The sequence below is a fragment of the Sturnira hondurensis genome, unplaced genomic scaffold (genome assembly GCF_014824575.4).
Source record: "Sturnira hondurensis isolate 20B ecotype Veracruz unplaced genomic scaffold, ASM1482457v3 Scaffold0000880, whole genome shotgun sequence".
Taxonomy (NCBI): domain Eukaryota; kingdom Metazoa; phylum Chordata; class Mammalia; order Chiroptera; family Phyllostomidae; genus Sturnira; species Sturnira hondurensis.
In genome coordinates, this window is record NW_028073511.1 from 11927181 (window position 1) to 11949963 (window position 22783).

Here is a 22783-nt window from a genome sequence, read left to right on the forward strand (position 1 = left end):
ATAAAAGGAAAGAAAAGCAAACAAAACACTTTCTGAATTATGCACAGTGTATATGTCTTTATTTCCTTACTCCAAATCACACCTGGCTGGGCATAGGGTTCTAGGTTTTAAATCACCTCCCGGGGAAGCTACATTGTTTCAGACTTTTTCCCACTGATGGGGCAGCTCAGATGCCTAGAGAAACCTCTTCACACTCCCACCACCGAGGTTGTCAGGTAAAACATTTGGGTGAATGGAGTGAAAGGAAATGTCTCTGGAGGCAGAAGCGAGGAGAACGTTGCTTTCCCAGTGCTTTCTCCCTTCCCTAGGTCTGTCCTGCTATCCAGAGCCACGTTGAGGTTTGGCGGAATTTAACATTAGTCCCAACACCCACAATGGACCAAACCCATCTGCTGTCCCCAAAACAAAATCAGCCCTGTTTGTTTTGTGAGTGATTCTTCAGATTTCATCTTGAGGGCTACACGTCCAACCTGCATGTGCACAGAGATGGAGGAAAAGAAAGGGAGGGGGAGTAGGATGGGAAATGTCACCCTAGCGGTTCCCCAAATCATTCTTTCATTAATAACTCTGGTGCCTGCCCTATGTGGCTCTTTAACTTGGAATTTCTTCCAGAGCGCCATTGAAAAAGATTCTTTATAGTAGAATACGTTTGTAGCAGTATTCTTTGTATCAGCTTCTTCAAATTTGTCCTGCATTGTATTTATTCTACTATAGTTTCTCTACCCATCCAACCCATTTATTTTTCTTTCAAATCCCTCAAAACACCTAGTTATCTTGTGGCACTTTATTGTGTTTTCCAGTACTCTTTTAGATTTTCTTTTTCTTCTCTGAATATCTTTTTTTTTTTGGTCTCAATGTATCACAGTGTCTGATACATAGTATAATCGATGTATTCTGAAGAAAAGAAAAATGGACATCAAACAAAAAAATGACCATGATGTATTCATTCATTTATAAATCCATTCATCCATTTAAAATTTCTAATGAAATCTGCTGTGTACTAGACATAGTTCTAAGCATTGGGAAATAGCAAGTATTCCTTTTTTCAAGGAGCTTATGTGCTAGGACACCATTAGGTTTTTTGAAAAAAAATTTACAAGTTGAAGAATGATATAAATAACACAATAACATCTTAATGTGCCAATGGATGTGTGTATACCTGTGTGTGTGTGTATCCTTTCAGATATAATTTCCAGGAGGTGGGATTGGAGAAGAAGGACATCAGAAGGCTTATTTTAACTGCTTATATTTGTTTGTGTTTTATCGATCATCAGCACGATTGACTCAGGCTCTGTTCCAGGCACTTGGGATACATAAGAGAACAAAGCAGGCAAACATTGCTGCCTTTTTGGAGATTATATACTAGCAAGCAAAGTCAGACACTAAACAATAAACATAATAAATTAGGACCCTATCTAGTATATTACCAGGTGCTAAGGACTATGGAAAAATAGAGTTAAAAATTTGCATCTATGGAGTGAAAAGCACTGGGTTGCCATTTCAAATGGGGTGGTTAAGAGTAGACTTTATTGGGAAAGGAACATTTTAGCAAAAAGTTAAAGTGGGAATCACATTGAAAGGAGGAGAACAAGTATTCTAAGCAGAAGGAAGAACAAATGCAAAGGTTTCATGGAGGGAGCAAACCTGGCACGTTCCAGGGTCAGCAAGGAGGCAGTGGGCCTGGAACAGAGTGGGTGAAGGAGGCAGAGTGAGAAATAAACCTGGAGAGGAGCTGGAGGAAGGGAGTTGGTACAAAGAGGATTTGGAGGCCTCTGGAAAGTTTTTGAGAAGAGTGGAATTGTCTGACATATCTGGAAATGGTTGCTGGGCTTCCTCAGGATCGACCAAAGGGAGGCAAGGGTGGCAGCAGGGGTTTCCTTCCTTGGGTTTCTCAAAGTACCCGACCCAGGCACCAGATCAATGTGACTCGCGCACACCTGTGATCATGCAGCGACTCCTCAAGGATGACTTGTCACTGGATGAATTAAAGGACCAAACACTTAACCTGCCATCACAATCAAATCCAGACTACCTTCCCAAACCTACACTTCACCAGTCCCCATGTTCTTTGCACTATTCCTATGGGCTCTCGTGTCAGTGTCTGTGTGAACCGGTCCCTCCAGCAGCAGTCCCTTTCCTCTGCACCTCCTGCATCCGGGACCCTGCTCATTCTTCATGGCGTGACCCAGCCGCCTACTTCAGCTGCCTTCAGTCCACTGTCCAATTTGCATATAACCTCTCCTACCTCTGATCCCCTGCTCTAAGACAGGGGAAGAGCATGGTATGGGCGACATTTCCCAAGGTGAGGGCAGCAGAACAGACACCGGCCCCAGAGAGATTCTGGGAATCAAGGGTTCCACGGACAAACACATTTGGGTAATCCTCCCTTAGAAATTCACATTATGCAGCATATACTGGATGGCCTCAAAAGTCCTTTGGTAAAAAAAATTTATAACTTTGCTTAGCCAAGCTTTCACCAGATGTATTCCACTTTGGAACCCTTTTTATCATAGAATACTTATTACTATTCTATAAAACTACTTTTCCAAGGTTCTCACATACTACTCAGAGCTGGAGACCTGAGTTCTAGTTTGGATTAAGCACCTGTCAGACCCAGTTTTCCCAGGCCCAGATTAGGCAATCATGTATCCTAACACAGCTGAATGCCTGCAGGCCCAAGCAGGAAAACCAGACGTCTTAAGATCTATAGGGTAACAAGACATCCCCCAAATGGAGTCTCCTAGACACTGGCACTAGCCTTGTAGGTTTTGACAGACATGGCCCTCTGGTTCCTACAGATTAAATGGCTAACTTCCCCCACGATGCTTCGGGCCCCATGGGTTATGATGCCAAATTACCAGCTGTGACCTCTCCAACAAGAGGACTTATCAAAGTCTCATCCAACTGTGACGAACTTACTCTAGGTTACTTTAGGTGTCCCTCTTTGAAGCTTGTCTATTGGCATACATGGCGTCTCTTCCCTTCTATCCCCTAAGGGTAGGGTCTCCTTCCATATTATTTTTTATCTCCTTCAGAGCATGGCAGAGGACCTCAAACATGGTTGGAACTCAGTAAATACGTACTGCACAAATATTAAAGATGAATGAGGCATTTAAGCCTCAGAAATTCAAAATTAGTCTTGGAGATCATGAAATATTAGATAAAAATCTAAGAAGTGAAGTGATCTGGTCATAACAGCAAGCATTACAGAGAAATCATTCTGTGCCACTTACTAGAACTTTCACTATCAAACCAGCACTGCCAATAATGGCTGACATTAGACATTTAAACTGTATTATATGCCATTCTCAGTGGCTCACGTGTTAGAATCCTCACACCAACCCTATTAAGGTGAGTACTATTCCTACCCCACTTTACAGATGAGAAAACTAAAGCCCAGAGAGGTAAAGTAACTTACCTGAAGTCCCTCAGGTAGTGAGTGATATATTCAAACCCCAGCCGTCTCATTCCAAAGCCCACAATCAACCACCGTGCAACCCTCCTCCTCCTCCCTTCAACAACTACAGGTTATGAGCCATGTGGAAACCGAGACCCCACACAGCTTCAAGACTGCTCAGTGTCCCACAGCTGCTCTTTAGCCCACAGCTCTCTTTCCACAGCACAATACAGGCTCAGCGGTCCCCCTCACTACGATTAACCTTGGAGCCTTCCCTGACAGCCAGCTGCCAAGAAAGGGGCACAGGGGTGAAGTGGAGGCTGCAGCTGGGGGACTATGGTGCTGGAGATGAAGAATTAAAATTGGCAATGAATTAAAAGGAAGAGGTGTATCCGGGGAGAGGTGGACACAAGGAAGTGCTGACAGCTCTGTGCAACTCCCTGACAGGAAGGTAAAGGGGAATGAGAGGCCTGGGGAGGTGATAAAATGGACAGAGAGACTCTGAAAGGACGAGAAGGCAAACAGGAAATAGTTCAGAAAAGACAGAAAATCATCTTATTTGTAATTGCATACATTTTCAGCACCTGTCCAAACGCTATAGAAAAGTATGCCTTATGAGCTCAAGAAGTATAGTGTGGAATTGGGAAGGTTTAAGAAGGAGCTTTCACAAGAGAACTTGGTATGATGTGTAGCACATAATAGGCACTCAATAAATGTTTGTTCCAAATAAAAGAGACAAAAAGAGAAAAATAGGAGAATTGCTTTCATAAAGAGAAAGGCACCTAAGGGAGTAGGGGCTCAAGAAATATCATTTTTTATGTGTGTGTCATGAGAAGCCGGGAGAGCTGTCAAAGGTGATCTGAGATCTTTTCAAAGAGCCCTTAGCCTCTGATTCCAGTTCATGAGAGTCCCTAGGGAGGCTGGGGAAGCTCTCACTGGGGCCTTTTGAGAATGTGTCTTAGAGAGCCCCTTGGAGGGGGTGGTGTAGATGATTTCAACATGGATGGATTGAGGTAGAGAAGACAGACCAAATGGCCCAGCAGATTTTTCACTTTTAATTTTCATGTTATGTCCTCAGAAACTGAAGTTTCCACTCCAATCTCCATGGAACAGAGATGAACTGGATAGACCAGCAGACATCACCATCCTGCAAACTGAGGATGGCTGAGTAATTTGGAAACCTTCCAGAAGCACTTGGTTAAATCGTAGGCCATTTATTTCATGAAGAAATAAACCACAGAAAGCCCCTTTTAAACATGCATGCAGAAGGCAGGACAAAATGCTGACATTATCTGTTCAGGATTTGCTTTAAAAGAGCCCAGGCAGCACTCATTTATTTTTGAGAAAATATATGATTAACTATAGTTAACTACAAATTCAGATGTTGTGCATTAGACCAGCTCCTCAAAGTTTGAGAGCATTTAATATTATATATCGCTGCCATTTGGACTAAATTGTTTTTTTAATGTACACAATATTACAAATTTAATTTGAGCTGTTTGAATCAGTCTGTAAAAAAGATTTGATTATACCTGAGTGTTCTGGCCCCGGCTTTTCCGTATCTCAGTAATCTTGGCGGTAATTGGCTGATTAGGCGTCTCACACTCCATCTTTGCCTCAGTTTCCATGGTAATGTTACAGGAGCTATTATAGATGAGAACTTCATCTCTTTCCACTTTAGGGCTGAAACAAGAGGGGAGGTTAAATGGGGTGTCATCAATCTTAATGAAATGCAATTATTTTTACTCTTATTAATCATTGCAAGCCATTAGCTTGTGGCAACTACAGGCCACCATTTGTCAAATTTTGCAAATTTCTGTAATTTTGTTTCCATTCTTTTATTGTTTATTTGTTTTCCCTTTATCTGCACACCCTGCAATGAAAATGCACATGGTAAATATCTTTCACTGAGGCCTTTCTCTTTTCCAAACCTATTAGGAACATTAGCAAAAGCTTCTCCAACCCCAACTTAATGAACAATGTGCAAACAATACTTCCAGTTCCAAAAAAATATGGAAGCAAACGTTAGGAGGTTTTTTTTTTCTTTTTCCCTTTCCTCTTCCTGTTCTTACTCACACTTAGTGTTGGGGGAGAGAATTGCCTGAATCCCCCCAGGGCAGATGGAGAAATTGGAAAACCCACACAACTGGCTAACTGGTCCCTAATTCCAACTGTGAAAAAATGAGCTCATTTAAGCTTTCAATTCCCTCTCCCCAGCTGATGGCAATGAGGCTCTGTTGCTAGCAGTGGAACATTAACTTAGTAAATTAATTAAACTTACTTAACAGCCCAGACTAAGGAGATTCGATATATGTGCCAGTTATACTACCAGCCACTGGCTTTAAAAGTCCTCTTGCTTTAAGGAGACAAGCCAGACTGCATTTAAAATGAAAAACAGCATTACGGGAAGTCTAAAAATATGCAGTCCATGGGAGGTGAGAGCATGGATATCGCAGGGTAATGTCCCCAACAGGTGTGATATTTATTCAACAATAATCCTGGCTTTAGGCATTGTTGCAACTAACTCAGAGATTATTAATGCAGGATATTTTACACTTTTCAACAATTTCATATGTATGATCTCATTTCAGTCTGTAAAGCAGGTAAAGGTGTAAAAAATATAACCCAAGACGATCGGGGGATTTGCATAAAGTCAAACAGAATTACGGCAGGTCTGAGATTAGAACCCAGGTGTCCTGTCTCCGACAGCAGTGTTCTCAGGTTTTGAGACGCAGACTGAACATCAGCCAGGTAACAGAGCCCATGGGAAAACCAGGAGGAGTGGTAGAAAGGCCAAAAGGTTGCTGCTTGAGAAACTAACTCATGTTGAACTAGAGCATCATTTTTCAAATCAATGTCAAAGTGCTTGCTCCTGCAATATGCTAAAAATAATGAGCAGGATAACTCCCATGTCTATGTAATCTTCTTTTCTTTCTGCTAAAATACACCTGGATCCACATCCACACAAGACATGACTTCCATGCCCATTCTCCTCTGGACCTGCTGTAGGTTGTCTGTAGGTTAATACCACAGGCCAGGACTAACACACATGGTTTGGGCTGACTGTTGGGGCTGGGGTCTCCCAGCACCTAACTCTGTGTCGGTGTGGGAGCCCCCACACCCAAATTATCATGGCGGTAAACTCAAAGTCTCAGAGCTGTAGTGGCTTGAGGATTTCACCATGCTGCATTTGCCCACCTGATTTTCTGAGAAACATCAGCATACAGAGGTTAAGCTTGGTGGCAGACCAGCTGGATTTAAATTTCCAAGCAAATATTTACCATCCATATGACACTGTAAAGACTGACGCTCTAAGCTTTGGTTTCCATGTTTATAAAATGGAGCTACTAATCACCAAGTGCCTACAGAATGATTTACACAGAATCTGGCATACATTAAATGTCAGATGAGGCAGCTCTTACTATAGAGTTTGGCAGTATGGGTATTGGTGGAATTATTGTTAAAATTTAAATGAGTGAATTTACATTCATTATCGTTCCCTGTCACCTCACTTATGTGGACCCATTGCTCAAATACACTTTGAATCTGGAGCCCATAATGTAGCTAAATCCATTCAGCTGAGCCGTCATTCGGGGGCAGACAAGGCCACAGGCTCCTGTAGTGTCAGTTGTACTCAAAGATTCAGAAGGAAAAAGCAAAGTAATTTAACTTTTAAATGAAAATGTAATGTAGTATGTAGACAAATATGGGAATAGGATAGAATAGAATCAAAATTCACACAGACTGTTCAAATAAAACACCTAACTTCGAACCAACTGATGCCGTATCAGGCCACCTTGTGCTTTAGGGCTAGAACTTTTCTCTTGCAACAGGGGTGGGGAGGCTATCTGAAACCATTTGAGAGGCAATGAAGTCGGATTACCCCCTATCACATTCCTTGTGAATCGGTTCCAAGGTAGCTACTTCTACTTATGAAGGTTCATAAACCGTCTGATCAATGATGCATTCTAGAAATTTGGCAGGAATAACACCACCTTAGTTGTCTAAATTTCCGGGATTCCACTTTTTCCCTCTTTAGGCAAATAAAAGAATATATGCCCATCAGCTCTCTCTGTCGCGTGCCCTCCTCTCATATTGATTACCAATCCTGAGAACAAGGTTTTTGTACTTTGTATATGAATGACTTGGGACATGGACATGAACTCAAGAAAACGAGTGACCCACTTCCTTTACAGCCCTTCCTGATCTCGGGCTCCCGCCTGTCCTCCAGCGAGCTTTCTTCACCCGCTCTGAGCTCTTTGTCAGCAGTGAGCACAGTAAAAAGGGGTGCGGCACTTCCTCCTTCCACTTGCCTGTAGCAATGCACTGTCTTCCCTAAATAATGTTCGCTTGCTCCAAAGGAGTTAAAACCTTTATTTGTTAGCTTAGACTTTTTTATTTACAAGCTTTAGCTCATATTTTTTGTTTGTTCCTGATTATCTCACTAGAGATTTCTTTCATTAAAAAGCCATCATCAAAATTAGCAGAAACTCCAGGATATCAAAAATAGTATATCATCTACAAAATTTCTAATTTTCTTAATAGCTGCTATTCAGTGTTTTCTTCCACAATAATCCTATGAATTAAATACTATAGTTGACAAGATTTAAGTACAAATATAAGCATACAGATATAGAGAGATACATGGGCATAGATGATATAGTCATGCATGCACACAAATGTTTATCATGAGAGAACATGGTCAAAATGTTTGGTCCATGTGACAGCTAACAGAGTTGTAGAACCTGTCTCCTGACCACTCTGCTATGGTGATTTCAGTAGGTCTGATCAGATCCAAAAGCAAGCCGGTTATCTTCTTGTCCATGCTCTCTAGGACAGGCGGTAAAAACCACCTGCTTCATTCCACCTCCCTCACTTAGGCTGAAACTGCTTCCTGTGGTTCTGAAATCTCACTGAACCACGCAGAGCTGCCAAGGCTGTCTTCTCCGACACTGGCAGCATGGCGTGGTGCTGAGTACGCTGAGAGCCAGGAGCCTTGGGTTCCAGTCCTGACACTGCCAAGGATTTTCTCTGTGACTTTGGAAAGATACCTAATCTGTTCTTAGAAGAGAAACTAAACTCCCTACATGACCCCCTGAGCTCATGTAAAGCCACTTTCTTTCCTCACTCCACTGCCCTCTGGCCTCTGATAGTTCATAAAACTTGATGGGTCCTTTGCATTTCTACCCTCCTGCCTGACTCTCCATAATGACACCTTCTCCTCCTTAGCTCAGCATTAAAGATGCTTCTTCAGAGAAGCTTCCTCTGAGCACATTGTATAAAGTAGCCCCATCACTTTACAGTCTTTATCACAACATGGGTTCATTTGTTTATTGCCTGGCTTTCTCCTCTACTCCTAAGGGCAAGGGCTTTGTTGCCTTAGTACCATGGAGTCACCAGCTCTTGACACAGTGTTTAAAACATAGTAGGAGGCCCTGGCTGGCATAGCTCAGTGGATTGAGCGTGGGCCTGCGAACCAGCCGATCGCGGTTCGATTCCCAGTCAGGGCACATGCCTGGGTTGTAGGCCGGTTCCTTGCAGGCTAACTACCAGCAGGGGACGCACAAAAGGCAACTATACATTGATGTTTCTCTCCCTCTCTCCTTCCCCTCTAAAGATAAATAAATAAATAAAATCTTTAAAAAAAAAAACAAAACATAGTAGGAACTTGGTAACTGGGTGGATGGACAGATGGTTGGGAAGATGGGTGAACTGGGCACATGTTCACCACAGGTATGCATATCTACATTTGCCAATTGACATCAAATCCATAGCGATAGTGACTGGCAGGGGAATAAAGTATTAGATAGAAATGGGTCTGCTGCTAAGATCCTGAAAAGTAGTCATCTGGGTTCACAGGCATAAAATAAACCAAGGTACGCCATTTGGAACATGATAATGCCTTTCATATAATTTATTTTACAGTATGTTTTCTGGTTATTAAATTAGTACATGTTCACTGAAAAAGTACATAAAAATAAACAACTAAAATAAATATGACCAGTACTACAGCCACCTAGGAACAAGGACTGTCATTGTTGTAGAATACATCCTTCTAGTCTTTTTTCTAACCACTAATTGTATGTGTATGAAAATATGTGCATTATATACACCATTAAGAATAAATGATATGCTACTTTGTGATTTGCACCTTTCATGTTCCAATATATTATAAGCATGTCACTCTTTGAATAAATATTCTACAACATGATTTTGAAAAGTTTTTTATATGTTATCATTTAGATGCATCTTTATTATTGAACACTTATTTCAAGTTTTCTGTTATGATACTTAAAACTTAAAAAAAAAACCTTTTCTATGTAAATAAATATTACATATTTCTAAGTGCTTTCCTAAAATAACCCTACAAGCAAAATTGCCGGGTCTCCGAATATGAAGAATTTCGAGGTTATTACTGCATCCTGTCCAAGCGACCTGGGCAGAGTGTTCTAACCTTCCTCCTCACTGGCAGCCAAGAGCAGGGCTGGCTCCCCTCGCCCTCAGCACCGAGTGTGCACTTTGTTTAACTCACAGGGCACTTATTTTCATTCTTACTCAAGAAAGCACACCCACATTTGCTGGCTGCAATATCCGGAACATTGAGTAGCACAAACAATATTAATAGAGAGGGCATCACTTTTAATGGGGTCCAAGGCTCAGTTACTCCAGCCACATCCTAGAGTGAAGAGTAAGGACATAGAATAACTCAGAGGGAATAGCTCTGGGCATCTAGATAAAGTCCACAAATTCTGTGGAGCCAGGAACAATGACCTGCACATCTTGGTGTCCTGACTTCGGAGCTGTGGTCTCACCTGAGGATAACCTCCAGGACCTAATTTCCTCTGTTACCTAAAGAGAGTTCTTCAAGTCCTTCAAAAAAAGCAACCAGCCAACTCCCTGACCAAGCACAACCCTCTGGTGGTAAATTCATACAGAAACACAGACTGTCTCAGGACATTACAAAGTCAGACTGCCATGAAAAAACCGATTATCTCTTCCATCCTGGGTAACTGATCTTGTTTGATTTTATTTTTTAAATGGGAAAATAGGTCTTCATTAAATAATCAGATGCAACCACTCCATCTAGATAAGAAGTAAAAGACAGAAAACTGTACTTGAACAACAGTTAAAATAAATTTTAAAAATATATCAATTTAACATTAAAAAAAAGAAAAAGAAGAAGAAGGAAGCAGGGCCATGCTCAGCAATGAAAAAGCCCACTGCATGGGAAAGAGCTGCTTTGTGGAAATGAAGGACATCCAGACTCACCAACATAGTCCTACTGGATTTAATGAAAAAATTTAATTTTAATAAAAAATGCTATATTTTATTAATTTTTTTAGGAAAGGGGATTTACCTGGATAGTATTTATTGGTTTGTTTTTTAAGTTCAAAAAATCCTCATAACCTACGACTTCGAAATCCTAGATCTATAGTAATTCTGAAGCCTATGCATCCCCCCTTCTTCTAAGTAAACAGTGTACAATCTGCTGGATTTCACTATGACTTTTTTGCATACTTGTGAATCCACTTGGAAAGGAAAGAAAAAGGAAAGGGGAAAAGAGCCTTCTGTTTTTCATAATGTCTAATCTTTTTCCCCATTGGCATTCACCAGATGTTGCTTTGGATCGGAAGATAAATATTAAAATCTAAGCAAGAACAAAGCACGCTGTTTACTGGGCAGATTTTTCAGATGTTCTCCTGAACACTTGAAAAGACAGGAGATGCTTTGATATGCAGGCTGGCCAGAGTCCACAATGGAACAGTTCCTGCAACAAGAGGAGAAGGACCCGGGGGCCACATCCACCCAGCCTACAGTTCCTGAGCCTCCATCAGTCCGTTGGCCGTGACTCACAGGGAAGGTCAGGGAGAGAGAGCACAGGGTTACCTGATGAAGAGGCCTGAGAACGACGGAAAGACTGACTCTGTCCAGTGACCTGGCACAAAGAGGCACTGGGAACTTTCTTCACAGATGTAGAGGTACGGCCATGATCTGGGCAGTCTCTCTGTCCCCACAGCGACAGTCAAATCACACTGCACATAGGTACGGCTGGAGGCTTGGCAGCTTTCGTCCTTGTGCCTTAGGTCACATAGGGGGGCCAGGGACACTGCAGGAAAGGGTCACCATTAGTTTAGGCAATAACCACGGAGAGACCCAAAGGCCTCACGTTGTTACATAAATGAAGCCCCTATGTTGTGTTTTCACTAATGGGAAAATAAAAACCAGCTTACTTTTCTAAAAAATATACTATGTGTACACAACACATACAGAGGAATATAAGTAACATTGTTGTAAAATATAAACCATCATAATGAGAAAAATCCAGGCAAACCTACCAGCCAACATAAAGTCTAAAAACAGTCTTGATGCTCTCAACTCTGTGTGCTGCCCGCCTAGTCCACCCCATCCTCCCTGTTCTCAGAAACCACCACCTGCATTTTTAAAACAGTCTTCTCACATGGCTTTTTACTCCTTAACAAGAGTTTATTCCTAAACTTTTATTCCCAAACATTAAGTTTTACTTGTTTTTTAATTCTATAAAACAGAATATATGACATAATATACTTTGACCTGATTTTTCACTTAATATTGTATTTCCAAGCTTTATCCATTTTGTCACATGAAACTGTAGTTCATGCATTTTCAGTGCTGTTCAATACCATACTGTGTGAACATACAACAACATATTTTTCTTTTTTCTTACCAGTAGACTTTTGGATATTTCCTAGTCTTTGCTACTACAAACACGTATAAAATTTTCTCTAGGGTATATGCCTTAAAATTGCTTGTTTATAGGGTAGGTACAAGTTCGACTTTATAAGCTAGAGACCTATTGTTTTCAAAGCAGTTGTGTCATGTTACATTTCTACCAGCTGCATTTTTGAGTTCCCATTACTCCACATAATTGTCAGCACTTAGAATTATCAGACTCTTAGTTTGGGCCAGTCCAGTGAGTACACAATGGCACCTCATTACAGCTTCATTTTCAGCATTACTTTTTAGATCAAACAACTTTTTATGTGTTTAGTAATAACTCATGTTTCCTCTTCCATGAAATTCCTATTTCTGTCATTTGCCCTTTTTTTCTATTGGAATGTTTATCTCTTTTTATGATGTGTGTTCTTTATACATTCTGGGTACTAATCGTCTGGAGGTTATACAGTTACTGACATATTCTCCAGGTTTGCGGCTAAACTTTTCATTCTCTTTATGGGATCCCTTGATTAAAAGAAGTCCTTGATTTTCATAGAAGTATGACTATATTTTGTATGACTGATATTTTGCAAAGAAGAAAAGCAATGATCTGAAGCCCCTTGACACTATGCCATTTCTTCCCAGGTCAGGAAACACCATGTTAAGAGCCTCAACAAGGCAGACTGGCAATACCCTTTAACAGGAAGAAGAAGATGGTTTTGGAGCAGCCCTGTCTGAAAACCCTGATAAAATAAAGAAGAAATAAAAATTTTCTCTAACCTTCTACCTCTGCAGCTAGTCCATCCACGAGGGTACCTGACAAATGCTATCAAGAACTGTGGGCTTGAACCTAAGCCCGGCCTGCACCACATGGCCGAAAGCCACAGGCGTAAACGAGGTAAGTACACAGGCGAGGTTTGCATTTATTCAGTCACGCACAAGTGCTGTTACATTCCAAAGCACCTGCCGCGTGACAGGCTCCCTGTGACTGTGCTCTGAATGAATCATAGCAATTAAAATGGCTGACAAGTAAGACTCACTCCTAGGTGTAGACGAAACACGAGAACTTTTCAGTTAGTGAGCCCCAAGGCAAACAAAAACAGGCTCAACACCAATAAAATAATGAACTCATTATGGGTGATTAGGTGGATGCAAATCGACAAGGTGGATTATGAAAAGTACGCAGGGCTAGGATCAGAGTCCCCCGACTTTACTCAAGGTTCTGCCACTAAATAGCTGTGTGAGCTTAATCACTTTAGCTTTTCATGCCTCGTGGAAAAGTTAAAGTTTCCATTAAAAAGTCATGTAGCATAATTCAAGGGATAAATGCAAGAAATCCAAAGAGCAAAAGATCTTGCTGATTTTATAAATACAAAGTATTAGTTTCACCTGCCAAGACGTTGTAACAACCCATCATGTGAAGAAAAATAAAGTTCTCCTTTTTGTTAGAAGCACAGTTTGAGGAAAAGATAAAGACAGATGATACCAAAAGAGGCAAAAAAAAAAAAAAAAAAGGCTTTTTAGAGCTGTACCGTTAATGCCCCTGCCCCACTGATGAAAAGAAAACAGATTTGTACTGTGGTATCGGAATAAGCAAACAATCATTAGGAGAGTCTGGGTTCTAAGCCATCATCTGTATCCCTGAACGTGAAACATCACTTTCTTCATTATGCAAAGTCAAACTAAGAAAAAAAAACTCAAAGCAAGGGTCAGAATTCAAAGTGACCTTAGCAAATTAGAGAAGTTAGGAGAAATAAACAAAAGACTAAATGGAAATAGTAAGGCAGTAAACCACAGAAGAAAAAAAGAAATTATACAAATATGAGATGAGGAAATTCCAGCTGTGCACAGTTATGCTAGAAAGAAAAAAAACACCTTGGAATAATGGTAGGTAACAGAGAGACCATAAATCAGCAAAACAACTGTAATTTTAAGAACAAATATGGGACCAGATTACATGTAGGCATCTTAGGATGCTACCCNTAAACCACAGAAGAAAAAAAGAAATTATACAAATATGAGATGAGGAAATTCCAGCTGTGCACAGTTAGGTTAGAAAGAAAAAAAAACACCTTGGAATAATGGTAGGTAACAGAGAGATCATAAATCAGCAAAACAACTGTAATTTTAAGAAAAAATAGGGGACCAGATTACATGTAGGCATCTTAGGATGCTACCCACTAGGGTCAGAACTTGCTTACACAGAGGAGCTACGGAGCTTTGGTCTTCACTTTAGGAAAGAACGTCAGAATTCAGAGAGGGCTGAAGAGTGAAATACCAAAATATTTACATGTTGGAATGCTTCGGACCCAGTAAGTCCCACGAATCTGTGTCTCTATAAACTCCCAGGTATTCCCCCGCCACTGCTCTGGTGAAAATAATAACAGTAATATTACCTTCTCAGTAATTCTGAATGATAACATATTTCTCAAGCATAGCGTCAGTGAGAACGATGGCATTAGACAGACTGAGATTATTCAGCTTGCTGAGGGGCTGCCAGCTGGTGAAGTTTGAAAAAGTAGAGTGGGGGAAACAGTAGGCAAATGAATGGATTTCTCTGAGAATGGCAACTGGGAGACACGGGGGTTGCTGCTTGTGAAATCATCCTCTAAATAAACTCTTAAAATATGACAAATTTATGTAACAAATATGCATTGATTAATTACATGAAACTCCACCTGAAAGTTGAGAAATAACTAATAGTTTCTAATAATATATGAGACACACTTCCTTTGATGACTTGATGTCCATTATAGACCTATTTCATGGAAAAACAATGTACAATCATATACTCAGAATGTTTTATTCAGTTTCCAGGGGTCGACAGAAGCCCCAAATCCCACCCTGGATCATAAGTAAGAAACCTTAGGGGTTGGTATTTACCTTTCCCTCTCCATCTTTGGACACTGTAATTAAGAGTCTTTTGAAATAGCCTTTTTTAAAAAAAATTAAAGAGGAAAATAATTCAACTTGTCCATTTCCCTAAATAAGCAGCTTTTGCACAATCAATGAGTGTTTAGTGACACCTAGTGGCAATAATAAAAGTTACAGTTTCCAGCGCATTTTCCCCTTAAAAATCAGAATTTTTAGTCCTTTTCTAAAACTTAATTAAATCACTTAAAATAAAATTATTTCTATTATTTCATTTCCTAAAGTTATTGAAATTCTCATATCACAATTTTCCTAGCCCTGTTGCCTCAGTGATTTTTATCTTGTACTTCTAGTTAAAATCAAGCGCCTTAAAATAATACCAATGGGCCTTAAACAGTTCATTTGAGCAGTACATATATATGAAAGCCTTTAAAAAACTGCAGAAGTATTAGTTAAGTATTAAAATTTAGAAATGCAGAGTCTTGATTTTCCTGCTTCTACACTTTTCTAATTTCTTCATTTACTCCTTTACCAAGCACCGATGTTGCACACACACTGTGTCAGCGTTGCTCTATCTATGCACGAGATACAGAGTGAAAATAAAACAGACAACACCTTAAACTTAAATATTTTACTGTATCTTAAGTTTCCTAGTATGAGATTTCTTAATTAAATGTATTGATTTTCGTATTGTAGAATTTTAAGTGGAATAGATTTCTTTTACAATGTTCTGCCTATATATATCATAGAAAACTCAATTTCTAGCATTTTACCCGGGAATTGTTTCTCCTCCTTTTCTCTCTCCCTCTCCTCCTCCTCCTTCTTGTCTAAGACAATCCAATGCAAACTGCCATCACACTAATATTATCCATCACAGAATTTTTGTCCAAGCTCAGATAAAGCAATGCTTTGTAAATCCTTCACCCACATTCAAGTTGCAGACACATAAGAATACAACTTAAAGCACTATACAGGGAGCACATGTGCAAAGGGTTTTTAAGTGCGCAGGTACAATATCTGTCATTATACAAGCAAGTTAATCACCTGGCTAAGCTGTTCCTGCCGTGATGATGGCAAAGTTATCCCTTTGATTTTTTTCCCCCTGAAGCTTATCCTGTATTGCAAAGCCCCGCCTGGGACTATCAAAGCTTTGCGCCTTCCTCTCTGAAGCTTAAAGCAGTGAGAGATCGTGGTATTTTACTGACGAAGGGCTCAAGTAATTACCTGGACATTGCAGAGTAAGAGGATGATGTTCCTGTGGGCTGTTTGCCTACATAAGAATTCAAGAACTGAGCAGTCAGGCAAATATGCAAGGGATAGTCAGTTTTATGATCTAATCCCTTCGCCAGTACCTCAGGTCAGCAGCTGTTCTCATCAGCCCCATCCCAGACAAAGACCGAGAGACTGTTTTCTCCATGATACCTACAGTTGTCATTGAAACCAATATTTAGAAGCAAAAATTACTTTTTCCATGATTATATGACTACAATCAAGAACACAGGTGACACATTTTTATTGCCATTAATATGACAAAAGTTATTATGTACCATTTTAATATAAGGTCATTGATTCTGAATACCTACCATTTTAGATGTAGAGTAGAGAAATTTCTTTCCCCGGGAACACATAAAAAAATTAGGGGTCAGCACAGTGTTAATCACAAAAATGACGCCAAAGAATATCACTTTCATACATACTCTTTTAAAATATACGGCATTTTGCCCTGCCTTGTGTGGCTCATTAGACTGAGTGCTGGCCTGTGAACCAAACGGTCATCGGTTTGATTCCTAGTCAGGGCACATGACACGGTTGCAGGCCCGGTCCCTGGTAGGGGGAGCACGAGAGGCAGCCACACATTGACGTTTCTCTCCCTCTCTTTCTCTCCCCTACGCTCTGTCTAAAAATATATAAATAAAACTCTTTTAAAAAAATACGGCATTTTTACTGACCACTCAGGGGAAGAACCAAGCAGCTGAAGGCGGACACGGTAGCATTAGCCAGGACTTGGCAGGGGGCCCCACACACAGCAGCTGAGATGTTCCCTGGAGAAAACCCAGCTCCAAACACATGCACGAGCCTTCCGCCCAGGCAGCCTTTAAAACAAAATTACAAATTCATGGTCATAGAGGCAAATCTCTCCTTCCTTACTTGACTCAAAAGTCAGATCCATGCCTCCTGGCCGCTCATCACTCTTTTCAGGCCCCGCGGAGCACACAGCTGGCCTCAGGTCCCTGGGATGCCCCAGTTTATCCCCACTAAGCTCTGGCCGCCTCGTTTGTCTGATCCCAACCACACTGAACAACCTATAAAAGTGTATTTGCTTTTATACGGAAAAGTAATGCTTATTTACAGTTCCTACATTTTTATACGAAAACAAAGTGTAAAAGGAAAGTAAAATTTTCTTGAATCACCTGTCTCCCTCCCCAGAGGTAGCCATGTATAGAGTTTCTTATGAATCTTTGTACAATTTTCTAAGCATATGTATTTTTATATAAAGAGATATTTCTATACATATTCTAATACAACTTGCTTTTTAAAGATATACCATAGACATTTTTCCAAGTTTGTATATATAGACCTAACTCATCACTTCAATAGCTCATCACTACCTATAATTTTGTTAAATGATCATGTCATAATTTACTTAGCAATTTTCCTATTGACTGGCACATCTATTATTTATCCTCTCTTGCTGTAACTCATAGTGCTGTAATGAACAATACACTGATTTAAATAAACTGTTAAAAATTCTTAGAAACTGAATTTCTAGGTCAAAGGAAAAATCAATTTTTAGTTTTGACGGATATTCCCATTTTTCTCTCCAAAACCACGCTGTACCAGTTAACAGTCCTGCCAGCACTGTGCCAGAGTGCCTGTCCCCAGGGTTGTGCTTCGGTCTGAGAACCGACTCAGGTAAATATGACCGGGATTCTCAGACACGCGCACCCTCTCATCCACACTGCCCTCACAGAAAGTCTAGGCGGTACTTACACAGCCACCCAACAAACTCCAGATAACACTTTGCTGAGGGTGCATTTCATACCTCTGCTTTCTCACCATAAAAAATCATGGAATCTTAGAGTGTAGAAAGGGCAACTAGAGAACATCCAGCTCAGACTCCTTTATCAAATTAGGAAGCTGAGCCTTAGAAAGTTACCCAGCTGAGGCACTGACATACTAAGGATCAAAATTCCAGTCCCTGTAGCATTCTACCTGGGTGAGGCCAGACGCATTTGTTCCGAGAAAAGTCTTGACTAGTACTTCACCGGTCTGAGTTTCAGCTCCCACGATTCCCCTCTGCCTTCCGCATCCCCAACGAATTTGAGCTATCTCAAGTGCGTTAAGGCTTTAAGTGAAGAGAAACTGAAAACCTCATTGGAAGAAAATGCAAGGCAAACTTCAGTTTCTCTAAAAGGAGAAAAACGTTCAACCAATACAATCATAGTAGCCAAATGGCCTATTATTGGTGAGGTATAAATTCATCTGCAAAGTATCACATAGCTATTTTAAAAAATCACATTTCGTAAGTTTAACATTATTCAAGTTGACACACAGGTATAAAACAAGAAGACATTTATGTTCTACTTAAATGATCAAATGATAAGCTCTGAAAATGATATCATTTAATTAAAAGACAAATTAAATTGTGTAAAAGCATCCAATTAAAATACAGTCATGCACTCAGAGAATATGCACACTTTCTTTGATAAAAAATAAAGCCTCATACATGGAGCATGACAAAGACACGTTTAGGACGGTAAGAAACCATTCAGGCTTCTCTCTTCTGTTGTTCAGACGGATGTTGATCCCCTTCCCCTTAAAGTAGTGAGAGAAGCTCTTGATCCACTTACATAAAGAAAGCGCTCTGTTTTATTTGCTTGGCTTACCGAAGTTCTCAGTCACTGCCGTAATAGTAACTCTCAATGTGAACAGCAGGACAGATGAGGCCCACCCTCTTGCATGGTCATAACCTCTGACTTGGTACTTTCCAGCAGGAAGGGATGGGGCCACACACTGGAGAACTGTGCTGTTGCCAGAGACACCCGCACAGGGTGACATCCCGATAAAAATGTCAATGTTCTCAACTTCTGAGATTTGGGCCACCACAAAGGTTAAGACATCACCAGTCTGAGAAACAGAGAGCAATTCTGGGGTGAAGGTGTGGCTGTAACCAATGACTCCCATCTGGTAGGAACGTCCATCTACCGCTATGTCCAGGACAGCGGAGCCGTTCCCTGCAGGAACAATGCACTGGATGAGTTCAGCGCTGATGTTCACCGTCAGGCAGGCCTGCTGGCCAATGTAGACACATGAGCGGCTCTGCCCTCCCAGGGCTGTGCCCTCGATGGTCAAGAGGCTTCCACCATGTATGCTGAAGTTCTTGGGAAAATAATGAAATACCTGAGGCAAAACGGAGAAGTGTCTGGAAACATTACCAGAACAAGCGTACCCACTTCTTGAATAAAAAACTGATAGGTAGTGGGGCCCTGGGGTCAAGTCACTCGTCCAGCATGCCACATGGCTTGCATTAAAGAATGTTACAATGCATGAGAGATGATTGTCTAGATACACCACTGGCTCATCGGCTGTGGTGCCTAACCTCTGACCTCTAATCAGCACTGAAGTCAGAGACCCACTGGTGTTAATGGTCAAGGTGTCCACTACAGGAGTTGTCTCTTCCCTCAGGAAAAGGGTACAATGACCCTGACACTCACTGGGTAGCCCATTGACCAGGACTGTGATGTTCAGGGTGAAAGAAGCACCAGGCAGGGAGTCCCCCACTGGGTTAACCTGGCAGAGGATTGCCTGGTCCCCCAAGCTCAAAATCACGCAAGTAAAAGGACCTGAAAGATCAACGTGAACTGACTTCCTCCTGGAGTTGAGAGCCAACCCTCGCACCGTGAGGACTGTCCCACCACAAGCTGACCCGTTGGCTGGCAAGATGTCCAGTATCTGAGGTGTCACCACAAACTGCTGGGGCACTGCAGACATGTCAGCAAAGCCCATCTGCTGCTGACGTACTTGGAGAGGATAGACACCCGCCTCCACACTGTGAGGAGCAAAGGAGCAGCCAGACAGGCTCCTGTTGTTCCGGGAGGACTGGGTCTCAAGACTGCAGTTCAAGTCCCCCAGAAGAATCACTGAGTGGGAGAGGTTATATCCTTCCACGCAGAGGCTCAGGCTGCTGTTCGTGAATTCTCCTCGCACGGCAGTGACCACCGGTGTTGCTGCCACCTCATACGTGAAGGTAAGGCCCTTTCCCACCAGGCGTGGTGCAGGTCCCAGGGTGAGGGGCAGGCTGCCAGCCCAGACCTCCACGGGAGCTGGGACGGTGAGAACGTTGGCCTTGGGTGGCAGGAGTGTGGGCGAGGTCTCACACCAGATGTTTGTTTCTGTTAGGTTCACAATGTCACAGGACCGATTGCCCACAAGCACCCAAATTAAAGCTGGGTCCCTGCTGAACCCTGTTCCTGAGATGCTGAGGATGGTTCCACCTAAAGCAGGAATACCAAAAACAAAATATTAAAACTGATATTCAGAACTAAGAACTCACCTCAGTGGTAAACCCCAGAGCAACTAAATGGGTCGTGCAAGTGAAGCCTCAATTATATCACCTCACCCCAGCAATGTTAAATTTGTGATCATTTTGGCAGGAGTTAGATAGGCTGAAATTCACACACCATAAACCAATATAAATTATTATATAGGAAGCATGTTTATAATATTTAAGACAAAATTTTCAAGTAAGTTGATAAATTCTAGAAGGTACAACTTCTATTATTCACTAATAAAAAATTAAATTTCCTGAAATGTTCTTGTCATCTGCTATATTATGACATGTTAGTCAATATTATTACATATATTATTATGTAGAAAGAGTATATGTATGTTTTACATAAGTTTATATACAATTTATTTACTAATGAAAAGTGAAATTCCTTAGTCTTACCATCTTCTGTATTATTTCACATATTATTTCATATAATTCTATATCTTTTTTTGTTTTTTTTTGTTTTTTTTAAATATTTTATTTATTTTTTAGAGGGGAAGGGAAGGAGAGAGGAAGGAAACATCAATGTATGGTTGCTTCTTGTGCATCCCCTGCAGGGAACTGACCCCTGCAGGGAACTGGGCTGCAACCCAAGCATGTGCCCTGACTGGGAATCGAACCGAGATCGTGTGGTTTACAGGCCCGGGCTCAATCCACTGAGCTACGCCAGCCAGGGCATAATTCTATATCTTATGTGAAGTATAAGTATATTGTTCTATATATTCAACTTATACACTAATGAAAAATCAAATCTGTTGACATATTCTACTTATCCTCTATATTATCTTATTAATATTTCAATATCCCATAATATATGGGATATATTCAATATATATGATTATACACATACACACACACACACACACATATATATATATGACATGTCAAGAGCCACTGAAACATGCTTGTGAATTTACTGCTATATTCACACTTTGTCTTGCACTCTAGTTGAGGGACAATCAACCTATCTTCAGGACAGGCCTCAGAGCAACACACCGTACAACATACCGTTTAGCAACATATCGTCACTAAATCAGTAGTATAACCAGGAAGCCTAAAAAGGATTTTATTATGCTCGTAAGGGATAGTGTGCTATTTCATACACTATCACAATGATTATTCATGAGCAAATATATAGCTTTCAATTTTTTTCTGAAAATAGTTTTCTAAATTCCTCTATTTGCCCTGTTCTCACATCTCCCACATCGACATTTGCTTCTGACTTCCTCTGGGTCCTTCACCTGCATCCCTGGAGGAAAGTGAAGACACCACACCTCATCTCCCCTCCCCTTACATGTGCAGAATCTAAAAGGCTTACACAGAAGATCTTCCCTTATTTGTCTAATATCCATTCAGGATGTGATACCCATTAGATGTTTCAGTATCTTTCTATGAGAAAAAAGAAAAAATGAGGCACTTCTCCTTTTCATTAAAAAATTTAATTTTCTGAGCTTATTGAGGAAAGGAATTCCCAAGTTTTCACAGCCTTCAAAGTGTACCACCCAGTTCCTGGTGCACAAGGAAAACTCCTCTCCTTGCTGCCCATGTCTGGTCGCACTGGTTAATTAACCCAGAAACACAATCCAAACATCCAGTGCTGGGTAAACCACAGGAGTCATGTCAGAGCCACTCACCCAGGAGGGACCCACAGCAAGGCTCGATGCTGAAAACTTCTGTGATGTACTGGATGTGCAGATCCACCCTACAGAAGAAAATGGGGGGGTTGCCATGGTGAATCTGAGACTTAGAAAAAGACTCAGAAAGTAAGTGTAGGACAGAAGAGACGTATGTATTCGGGAGAGAAGAGAGGAATGACGGAGGACAGGTGTGAATACATTGCCTAACAGTGAAGAAAAGAAATGCTAAGGAGATGATGTTGGGTGGGACATTTTCCTGGGCCAGTATCCCGTGGCGGCATCAGTCCCATGTAGTTTAGCTAACTTTCTGGAGGAACTCTGGGCGGAGGGACTTCAGGGCAAAGAGGAAATGAACATGGTTGGTGCAATAATTACAAGCCATTTATCCAAAGCCCAAGGTACAATCTTATTTAAATATAAATTCTTTCATTAAAGCACAAACTCTTCTACCTTTGCATATAGATCCCCACCCCACACTCAAGAGCTGTGATATCCTAGTTCCAGAAAGTTCTGTTCCCTGACTAGTAAAAGCCACGGTTTGAAAGTGAAATGTCCTGTAGGGTTTCTAGGATGTGTTCAAATTTTATGATTCGTATGTCTTTGTCCCCTAACTTCAAAAGAAAAAGAATAGAA

General features: G+C 41.0%; 1 protein-coding gene across 4 annotated transcripts in view; it reads right to left on the minus strand.

Annotated features, from left to right (window-relative positions):
- The window catches only part of PKHD1 (PKHD1 ciliary IPT domain containing fibrocystin/polyductin), a 457981-nt gene that overhangs the window by 372077 nt on the left and 63121 nt on the right, over positions 1-22783 (minus strand). For all 4 annotated transcript variants that reach the window (XM_037054718.1, XM_037054725.1, XM_037054714.1 and 1 more), the window contains 5 exons: positions 22148-22215; positions 18850-20457; positions 16912-17055; positions 11285-11504; positions 4930-5080 (listed from right to left, as the gene is read on the minus strand). In XM_037054718.1, the coding sequence (XP_036910613.1) occupies positions 4930-5080; positions 11285-11504; positions 16912-17055; positions 18850-20457; positions 22148-22215 (2191 nt within the window). The remainder of the gene's footprint in view (positions 1-4929; positions 5081-11284; positions 11505-16911; positions 17056-18849; positions 20458-22147; positions 22216-22783) is intronic.